This window comes from Lagopus leucura, unplaced genomic scaffold (assembly GCF_019238085.1).
Source record: "Lagopus leucura isolate 7727_CA_CO unplaced genomic scaffold, USGS_WTPT01 Super-Scaffold_100157, whole genome shotgun sequence".
In the NCBI taxonomy this organism is placed as follows: Eukaryota; Metazoa; Chordata; class Aves; order Galliformes; family Phasianidae; genus Lagopus; species Lagopus leucura.
Genome location: NW_024962334.1, coordinates 41,073,849 through 41,084,880, shown reverse-complemented (window position 1 = coordinate 41,084,880; position 11,032 = coordinate 41,073,849). Strand labels below are relative to the sequence as shown.

At 39.3% G+C, this 11,032-nt stretch overlaps 1 protein-coding gene across 7 annotated transcripts in view; it reads right to left on the bottom strand.

The window, feature by feature from the left end:
* Positions 1-538: 538 nt before the first annotated feature.
* The window catches only part of DIP2C (disco interacting protein 2 homolog C), a 291,284-nt gene continuing 280,790 nt past the window's right edge, over positions 539-11,032 (bottom strand). For all 7 annotated transcript variants that reach the window (XM_042888242.1, XM_042888244.1, XM_042888245.1 and 4 more), the window contains 4 exons: positions 10,408-10,482; positions 9,046-9,220; positions 7,787-7,910; positions 539-3,784 (listed from right to left, as the gene is read on the bottom strand). In XM_042888242.1, the coding sequence (XP_042744176.1) occupies positions 3,532-3,784; positions 7,787-7,910; positions 9,046-9,220; positions 10,408-10,482 (627 nt within the window). In that variant the 3' untranslated portion in view covers positions 539-3,531. The remainder of the gene's footprint in view (positions 3,785-7,786; positions 7,911-9,045; positions 9,221-10,407; positions 10,483-11,032) is intronic.

Sequence of the window (11,032 nt, the reverse complement as noted above, 5' to 3'; positions counted from 1 at the left end):
TCACAGTTCTCCATGCTTGTGTCTGCCCAGCCAAAGCTGACAGAGATGATGGAGCCCACATATGACAAACAGCTGCTGGATTTGCACTGGCTGAAAGCTCCGTCGAGATGCAGCCCCTGCTCAGTGACTGAAGTGTCTGATCCGCGCTGTGCCGGCAGCAAGACCTTGCGACAAAAGTGATGTGACAAATCTGAGGAGTTTTACAGTACTAATGCTTGTTATTGCTTCTCACAAAATGTTACCAAGCTTACAATAATCTTTACACTTTCAGCAAAAATGTGAACAGTATATTTGAATATATTAAAAAGAATTAAAAAAACATTTCACAAAAACATTTGTTGCCATATGAAAGTCTTTCAGCAATAAATGCCCACACCAGTATTTAAACATTGTTAAAAGTATAATGATTTGTACTAATAAATTATGCAACAAGAGAGGTAAACAAAATAAAATTACAGTATAGCTCTCAAGTGTTCCTCCACCGAGCTCACGCCGCTCTGGGAAGCTCAGTTTTAGATGACTAATTAAGAAACTGATATTTTCAGAGCAACAAAAATAAAAGCTTTTATTTGTTCATTTGAATATAAAACAGGCGTTATCACAGATGTACAAAGCGTACTGGTGGTTTAACATACAAGAAGGTTGCTGTCCTTTGCACATAAAAATTTTTGTTTGAAACTGTGATTGGCTGAGTTACATGAATTTCTCTAACCAGTCACCACACTCTATGAAATAACGCTGCTAACATTCAACTGATAAAAGGGACAGTCTTCCCTTGGGTAAAGTGTCAAGCAGGATTAAATATATATAATAAACAAGCACCATGAGGAATCTGCTCCTGTTTGATTAGTTTTGTGTTTCAATGTTCATTGTGTACCCTCTGTTTTGTGCATGTGCATCAAGTTGATTACATGGTTTTGTCTGACTTCAAAAGCACAAGGTCACAAGACAAACATTTTATACATTCTCATGAATGGTTTATCTACAGTACAATTTCTAATACAGAACAATCCTTCTTTATTGCTCGGTCTGATGGTGCTTAAATGTTTCCTGCCTTTTGCTTGCACAACAAAACCAGAAACTCAGTTTCTCATTTCTCTGTACTCAGAATTTAACAACCACAGATGACAGGTTGCAGAAGAGAGCTGTTATTAACTGCGCTTCACAACTGCATTGCAGTTCTTTTTTTTTTTTTTCTCTACTAATGCAAAGTTGACTTTGTGAGGGTTAAAGTGATGCCTTAAATGACAGCTAAATTTGTTTTGCAGTACTGAGATCAGCGGTAGCAGGACTTCACAAGTTAGTTTGCACACTGCAATTATGTCTGTAGTCAATCGACATCTCGTCTGAGACCTTACGGCGACTTGCCATTAGGAACAGACTTTATTCTTTTTAAAGGGAGCAGAAAATGAATTTGGCAAAATAGAGGATGGGTCTTCAGAGCATGAATAGAGCCATTCATAGACAATGGTGTCTGAATAGATGGTCTGAAATAAAACAAGTCAGACATGGTAAGATGCTCTGTACTGTACATGCAGACCGAAACGTCCCTACCTTTTAACGAGATTTCAAACACCCAGCACTGAGACTCAGAAGCCAAACAAAACTATTGTTAGCAGGGTCCATCTCTTGTCCAGCGTTCTGCAGAGGCAGACCAAGTACGTACGCCCCTCAGAGGTGACAGAAACGTGGTGACATTTGCCCTGCAACAATCTTAGTCATGCATATCCGGTAATGAGAGCCAGCACACGGACGTCATTTTGGACAATGAGAAAAGCACTCTTGGACTGCAGCTGGTAAATCCCACTCTCGATCACAAACAGGTCAATTCAGGTACAACCACATGAAGGAACGGGAAAGTTTTTAAAAAAGGGTTGTGGAGTGCAGGGAAGACAACAGAACTGGGCAATCAAACCTCTCCTTTATCCAAAGGTAGTAAAATGAAGGCAGCTGTGATGCATGTTTTCCTACTCTTCGCCCACTGATGGATGACCTCAGGTCAGAGACCCCGGCACTCCGCTCTTTGAACAGGCAGTTCGGTTCCTCTGATGTTTTAATTGGCTTAGGGACTAGTTAGCAGATGCACGATTCGTGTTGGCTTGGCTGTAGTGACTGTACGCTCCTCTCCGTTAGGAATAAATTAAAGACCATTGAAACAATCATTTTATGTAAATGTAAACTGGATGCCTTGGCCACTGAGCTATGCGTCCTAGCTGAGAGGCAAACTGATAACTCTGCGCAAATAACCCCAAAACGTTTCATTATAGCAATAAAAACACCAACTAAAACAATGAAAAAATTGTGCAACAAAGTTCTGCAGCTAGACAACAGTGCTACTCCTCAACCTGCCTTTTCTAAGTCTAACAAGTGTATGCACATGCCAGCACGAATATTTATTGTTGCCTCCATGGCAAAGAAAAAAAAATTCTTGTAGTGCATTTTTAGTTTTAAATTCATTCACTGCCTCAAAGGCAGCAATAATTCCACTTGCTGGTATCTAGAGGATTCTTTTAGACAGGGATACTCTAGCAATCCAGGATTGCTTTGTTCAAAAAATTTGTGAGTAACATTTGATTATCTACAGTGGGAGACACCATGCAAGTGACAAGTACTGCATTTTAAACTTTAAAATCTTTTTGTCATTAGTGAATTTATATTTCATATATATATATTTGATGTGATACTATCCACTCAAGATAATACAACACTTTGTTTTTATATTAGCAAACATATCAAGAGTTTAATATTCTTGAATGTTTTTTCTCTTTTATACTTCTAAAGAGATCAAAATAAATTAAACGTTTTGTACATAATTACAGAAGAAGTAGTTAACTTATTTTATCTTTTTCGTTTAGTACAAAGATATTTGCAAGTTCGTCGCCGAAATACACCTTATTTATAAATTTCTTCCACTCTAACGCTAACTGCCAAGGCGCTTCGGCCTTCGTGCTTTCGGCACCTCTGCCAGAAAGCTGCTAGATTTCTAATGGAAAGGTGCTGCTTTGGGTATTCTCCTCGTACCACTACATAGTTTCCTAAGATGTGGGACCTAAAATGGCTTAAGTTAGCAACAGGTCTGTGTTCATCAGCTTTTTATGACACATTAAAGCAAATGAAGAAAACGACTCTTTGTATTAGTCTGCAAATTGGTTTAAAAGAATCCATTCGGAGGGCAGAATGAAAAAAAAAAATCTACTTCAGCTTACTTAATGTCAAACACAAAGCCACATTTACTCAGAAAGCAGTATTGTCCAATAAGCAAAAAAAAAAAAAAAAAAAGAAAGAGTTTTCAATGGGCTTTTCCACCAAACCGAAGGGCCTTACCCCAGAGTCCTTCTTTTCTAAAATTTAGTGGTAAAGAAAAAATTTCACATTTCATTTCCTGCCAATCGTGACTGCTTTGAAAAGTCATAATAGAAACAGTTTCATTCTGATGAGTGTCAGCATCTTATCTGCACTTTTTTTTTTTAGTGGACACCAAAAAATTTTATACATCTATAGTAAAGTCCATGGAAGCTTTAAGGTACAAGACTACATGTTGTAGGCCACATAGATGGGATCTAGCTGGTCGGCCAAAAATCCATCTCGTAGGTGCATACGTTGTTTCTCTCCACGGGAGTTGATAGGAATTACACCAATGTCCACCACCACCACCACCCCTACAATCAGGTAGTGCTCCTCCAGGACCACGTTGGTGACCAAAGGAACCAGGTCCAAAGCTTCTTGCTCCGATCCATCCAGCTCAACTACAACGACCAATAAATTTGTCCAGGTAAACACCGCACTGGAATCAAAGAAAAAGAAGTATTAGGGGTTTTTTGTTTTGTTTTGTTATTTTGTTTTTTTTCCACCTTATTTACTGCTTGTTTTAGCTGCGATGTCTCCTTCTGTGTGCTCAGGCCTGAGCACAGAACCTAAGCGACAAGAGAGAAGGTGTTTACAGGCAGGGCAGAAAACCAGTCCGATGAGCTTGCTCTTTGACATCACTGCAACATCAAGATGTGGGCTACACCTTGCAGAATCTTGAGTCTCATCCTCGCCTGCTGCATATGGGGACAGCAGGAAGCAGCGCAGCCCCCTCTGAAGCCTGCAGGCTGCCGCAGCACTGCCGTGCTCACCAAGGCAGGCAGTGGGTGGGTGGAAGTTTTCACTGGGTTTTTCTGAAGCGCAGCCCGGAGGAGCAAAGGAGGTTAAGAGAGAAGACAGGGATACAAGGCCGTAAGGAAAACGGCTCTGCAGAGAAGATAGACTTTGCCTAAGAAGGGGCTTTTGCTGGGTGCTGTGCCAGCGTGGGACGGGCCTTCTGCACTGGGCTGGCGGTCTGCCTGGCCGGTCACAGCTCAGTACAGAAGAGCTCAGCTTCTTCTGGATCAATTGGGTTACACAGAAACCATCTGCTTTATATCAGTCATGTTTTATTTCTGGTGGGCTTAAATGGACAGGAGTTTTTACAACCCTTATCAACAGGTGAGATGGTGGAAGAAATATCATTATCATCAACGTCTCTTCTTTACTGAAAGAACTTTGTATGACCCCAGTATTTTGGCTGGTAAAACAGGTAAATTCTGTTTTCTGCTGCTGGGCATCTTTGCTTTGTCCTTCCACCATGGTGGCGGGGAAGGTACAAAAGCCTGGTGTGTTCTTCCCTCCTTCCCTTTCCCCTTTTCTCAAATTTCTCCAAAGCACCTGAAGTCTCACAGGAGGTCAGCAGGACTGAGGATCCACGAAGTGCAGTCTTATTCAGGCACATGTTTAAGATATCAACAGTGGCTATTTCTTGCTCTACCTTTTTCTGTAGCAAAAATAATTAGAATTTACACTTTAACTCAAATAACAAATTCTGTGCTCTATCCTCCTTTACCTTAAAAAATCAGAGGATAATTTTCCAGAACTGTCTTGAGTGTAAGCACCTGAAATTAAGAATATATTCTGTATCTAAGGTAAATTCAAGAGAGCTACTTATGCTAAGGTCAATCCTTGACTGAAGTCAGTCTGAAGAAGTGCGCTGTTTTGGTCTATTAAAATTCTGAATATCCTTGTATGTTGGAAACACATCTTACTTTGCCCGAAAGTTAGCTATGAAAACGTGTTCTAAGTTGACACTTAGAAGAATAGATTTTAGGTTTAGAATATTTATTAAAAATACATATTTCATTTTCAGATCCTGCTAAAGTACAGTTTGATTGAATTTTTATGTACCTATGTGCTTATTGATCTGGAAAACTAATGGGCATTCAAAGTAAGGTTGTTTTTGACTCAGTGGTGCTATTAAATGAATTTTAATTTGTAACTATGCTTTCACACAAGCTCTAGTAAGCTACACAAGCATCTGAGTTAATATTACATATGTTTTAACAAAAAAAAGCTTGGGAGGTTTAATTAAAATATTAGAAAGCAGTTGAAACCATGCTTCAAGCCAACTGTTACTTGTTTCTTGGGAAAGCAATTAATGGAAAGATTCAGCAGCAGGTCCCTAAAACACAGCTATGGAGAAGTCAGTTTGTCTAGAGTTCAAAAGACTGATTCCAAAAACCTTCATGAAGCTGCTTTTAATTCCAAGGATCACTGACACTCCTAAGAAGGTATCAATTTAAAACTTATTTCTCTTGTCATGATTCCAATTCAGTGGTGACCGCTGCAGACACAAAGAAATATTGTCCTTTACGTTTCCACCAGTTGAGATGGATTTACACTGCTTGGTGCAGTTATACATCGCAATAGAAAAGGACTGAGCGCTTGTTATACACTGAGGCAAAGGAGGTCCGAAGGCATAGGCTGTGCTATTAAAATCTCTTAAGAAAACAGAATAACGTTAAATGATCTTTCAATCAGATCCTCAGTAACAGAAGTTGCACAGCAAGATCGTGTGTCAGTCAACAGTCCGTCTTTCCTCAGCAGCGTTACATGCTATGCAAGGAGCACACTTCTTTGAAGCTGGGGCTATTTTTACTATTCGTTGGCTGGCCTGCCCAGTGCCTTTTGTTTGCAATAGGTATCAATGCAGTTCAATTCTTAATGGGTCGCTGAACTGAAAGAACAGCGGTCTCTAACAAAACCAGACGCTCATGTCCCAACCCAAACAAAAGCATATATCAAAGAAAGACTGGATACTGTTTTGTCAAGGGGTGCTCCCCAAAGTCAAGAGGAGAAGCTGAAAGAAAAGCTGAGTGAGAAAAGTCAAGGTCAGGGTCAGACTATGAAAGAAAACTCCATACTGGCAACTCCTCTCTTTGAACACCTGTTTTTCTGAAGGACCACTTCACAAAAATATCCAGCTCACCTCCAATTTCTCCTCCTTGAGGAAAAAGCAACCTAACAACTATCAGAGTTGGCCTTTGAGCAGAAGGTAGTAATAGCATCACTAATGCTTTCTGAAATTTTGCTTGTGGTCTAAGAATTATTTGCATGTACTTCTACCTTCTTGAAGAAATCTAACAGCCTTTCTTTGACTTTCCCAGCCTACACCAACCCTTCCTGAGCTGTCCCTATACCATTCAAGATTTCCGTGGTAATAGAAGGGAAGGATGGAAAGGGATTCACAAAGAGCTTTCAGTGGTATTGAGAAAAGGAATACAACTTAAGCCTTTTTTGCCACTGAAATCAATAATGATCACTTCTGCAGTATGATATGGCTGCTTCTTTCACTGCCCCAGGAGGACACGTTTCTGACAGCAGGTACACTGGAACACAGATTTTGAATTTGTGGCCATCTACAACAGAGTTTCCCTGAATAGTTTTCCATCCACTGTTGATAAGAATACATCTGAAAGGAGCATTTCACGACATCCTTTGTGGGTTTGTACTGATCTCTACTCTACGAGGACCCAGAATCCTCTACCTTTGTCAGCACAGCACAGCATGGTGATGATTATGTTGCAGGAAGACTGCAATCAGGTAAAACCCCAGATATAATCAACCAAGCAATTAACTGTTTCATAACAGATGTTTGAGAAAAAGGCGGCTAATTGTCACTGAAGAAACCAGTATGATTGCTATGCTTCTTTACTGCTTCAGGCCATACCTATAGCCTGAAAACAAAAAAGGAGAGTCACATCCTGTACAAGCTGACTTGCTTTAACTGCTGAGATTGTTGATTTGGTTGGAAGAAAAAGGGCTGAGCTGAGGTTAGATCAAACCGAAACAACGACCTGATTCAGTCTTCTGATGCAAAAATAATGAAAAGCAATTTGGCCTCAAGTCGGCCTAGTGAAATCATTACCTGCTGTGTGCATTTGACGATGTGATACATTGATTAAGACAACATCATTATTAACTCATTGATTTACTGCTTCAATTTCCATTGTGACCTTGATTTGATCACTGCTTGATTTATTAATGACCAATTCAAAAGTAACAGTGCGTTCACTAATAACGTTTATTAGTGTGTTCATTTATTTTAAATGCCCGCTTGCTTACTCCTTCTAATAAGAGCACTCATAAAGCTTGAGTTCACACCAAGCTTTTTTTCCTGGTTAGAGCAGAAAACATCCACTGACCTACCTGAGAGCTGCTTGCTTTTCTCAAACTGAAAGTTTAATCTTTCACTCATATTTCAAAACACACCAAAGAAAAGAAATGCATTGAATGATCTTAATGGAAAACAATCCTTCCTGATTACATTTGTTCATGAAAAGTCTCATCCTAAAGGCATATTTACCACCGGTAATAAATCCTGCGACCGTCCCGACCGATCATTTCCTGGACCAATTGCAATATCCAAGAAAAGCCCCAGATAATATAGATATTCCAGCTTTATGTAAGAGCCATAGCGTTACATAACCCTTACCATTCAGTGATGCTCTTGTGCGCTCTAATTACAGAGGTCTCAATATCGATTGGATGATATCTCATCCCTCGTAACTCCATGGCTTCATCTAATGCACCCACAACATAAAGTGCATCGTGGCGTTCTGGTTGTAAGGGAAAAAGAATTAATGACTGCTCTCCAGAGCATCAAATCACAAAAACAATCACATTAATAAACAAGGAAAATACATATAGCAGAAATTATCCTTGAATTTCTGATCCCTCCAACTGATTTTCAAACTAATAAGCATTCTCCCTCACTGAAATGTAGCAGAAGGCAGAAGAAAGGAATGCAGAACCACTATTCACATCTGAAGAAGATATAAGTCTTTACCCAAGAACAGTGGGACAATTTCCTTTGTCCTTAAGGTGAATGTAACAAAAAAAAAAAAAATTTTTTTTTCAAGGCAAATTTCTAAACAGACAACAGACTCCTTGTTTTTCTCTCTTTGTTTTCAAAGACTTGACCCTAACAGTATGGAATGTTGTTCCAGCAGCCTTGAGAAGGTCAGTACTGATGCCTTATGTTGTACTACAGTAGTCTTCATCAATTAGAAATATATGCAGCATGTTAGATAGCAAATATCTCATTAAGACAAATACAAGTTCTGAAGAGTAATCCTCTTGTAATATGAATTTTTATTGACTAAAGAAATAAATGAGGCTGAAATTAGGCTTTTTAAAAGATATCAGGCTGATAATAAATGCTTGCACATCATCCTTAAAGGAAATTATGTTTGCTAATAGTCTTAAAAGCAGATAACTGGTTCTTTTCATAACAACTCAGAGAGTTACATGGTGGTAATCACAAATCATAGAATCATAGAATGGCTTGGGCTGAAAGGGATCTTAAAGATCATCCAGTCCCATCATGGGCTTGTTGCTACCCATCAGATCAGGCTGCCCAGGGTCCCATCCAGTCCGGCCTTGAATTACCTCAAAGGATGAAGCATTCCTCTGGGCAACCTGTTCCACTGCTTCACCACCCTCTGAGCAGAGAATTTCTTCCTAACGTCTAACCTAATTTTCCCTTTTCTAGTTTAAAGCCATTCCCCTGTCATTATCAAACTGCGTAATCTTGGTCTTTGTTTTATTTTTGGATTGTCTTGAAATGTTTTTTTTTTGCAGTTCTAGTAGCTTCACTGACAGAACCAGCTAGATAACACAGGCCAGGAGACACAACCAACATAATCTAAATTATACGCACAGACCCATGGCAGACAAGGAGAAACCCCTTACCTCCATTTGCATCTGTAAGCTCTGTTCTTCGCAGGAACCCCAGATAGCCAGTCCGAGCCCAAATAGTTTGTGTGTCTCCAAAGCTGAGTCTTGAATTAAAATGATCTGATTGCAAAGATTCATCTCCATATATGGTAAAGTACCCACTGGCATTGTGAGTGCTGTGAACCCATATCTAAGTTAAAAGCAATTATACTGGTATTAATTAAAGCAGCTTTCCAGAATGAAGCATTATTGAAAATTCTTAATGCAAATATTTTCAGTCATAGCTAGATAATACATGTAACCAGAAATAATGCCTTTTCACACTGTTCCTGACCCACTTGTATGCACGAATCAAGACCCAAATCTGACCTCGCTGAAGTCAAAGCGCAGAGCTAAGCTGTGCTAGTCCATGGGAATGCAGGAGTCATGTTGTGGGGACGCTCTCCCTACAGCTTTCCAGCCCCAGGTCAGCCTCAGACTTGCACAGACTCCTGCAACTGTCATTGCTCTGAGCTCTGCCTGGGCTGTGGCAATTCTCAGATGCTGTTGTAGACATACTGCTCTTCCACAGCCCCCTGGGCCTGGTTCAGTGTATTTGATCCAGCTGGACATCGTCAGTGAACACAAAACAGACAGATACCTCCCACAGCACCAGTGTAGTGGGAAAGGCCACAACATTTGAAATGGAGTTTGCATTATTTTAGAGGGAGAGGCCAGGGACCTTCACATGTGGAAAAGGGTTCATTTCAGCTAACTCAAGACATCATGGAATATTCACACTTTCATAGTGATGAAATCTTAAAAATGAATCTCACAAATCAGATTGCAATCTTAATTATGACTACGCAAATCCCTCATTTTGTTAATTAGATCTTTTAATTGCTCTTTGAAAATAACATTTTAAGTTTTTTCTCTCTCTAGAAACTTAAAAATAAATCAGAAAAACACATAGCCTTGCGCAACTCAGCTAATGAGAGTGCTTCAGTGCACTGAAGCACAATGACTATAAAGAGGAAAACACTGAAACCCCTCTAGCTGAAATTAGACTAATCAATACACTTATTTTTTTCATTAAAGTTTTCATTGGAATTACTCAAGCATCAAGTAGAAAATGTAATTAGAGAAAGCAGATTGTTTTCAAATTATTTCATAGACTTGAGCTATTATTAGCATTCATCAAGTATGCCAATAACATTTTAAATAAAGATACAAATATCACACCACGCACTTCATACACAATCGAGGTCTGCATCATTTAAGTTTTTTTAACCTAGCATTTAATAAGATGCATGATAGGAAACCACTGGCAAATATTTTGATAGCTTTTCCCCTAAGATTCAGTTCCAAGTACGCAAAGGTGAAGTTTTCATGACTCACCTCACCAAGATGAGAATCTCCTAAGGGTCCCTTAGTTTCTGGATTAGCGATAATGATACGTACTCCAGGCAGGATCTATTGAAAGAACACATGAAGAATGAGAAAGGAGGTACTTACGCAATCATAAGCTGAATATTCTTCCCCAAAAATGCCTTCACAGTAAATCTCAAGGCATCCTTAAAAAGCTGAAGTAGACATACTGAATAAAAAATTGAAATAGTCAATTGATGTAACAAATCTAGATATTTGGGAATTGTTAAAGTAAAACCTCTTATCTTTGTGAAAACTTCTCCATCAATAAAAACTTGTCAAAAGTCAAATATTGATCTACAAAATGAACAGCAAAAAAAACCCCAAAAACTCCAAAAATCATATCAAACAGTCCCAAATCTCTTTGACAGTACATACCAGAATGGAAAAAACCCACCCTATTCACATGAAAGCTTGCTCTGAAGCAAAGAGGAAGCCCTGTAGGCAGCACATAGTCTCTTAAGAACAAGACCCTTGCCAGTGACTCCATGTAACAGGCTGGCATTCAAACACTGCAGAGGTGGAGACATGCTAAAACCTAAACTTGCACAGGGAGCATCCTCTGAAATGAACGTTCTCAAAGATATAATCAGAC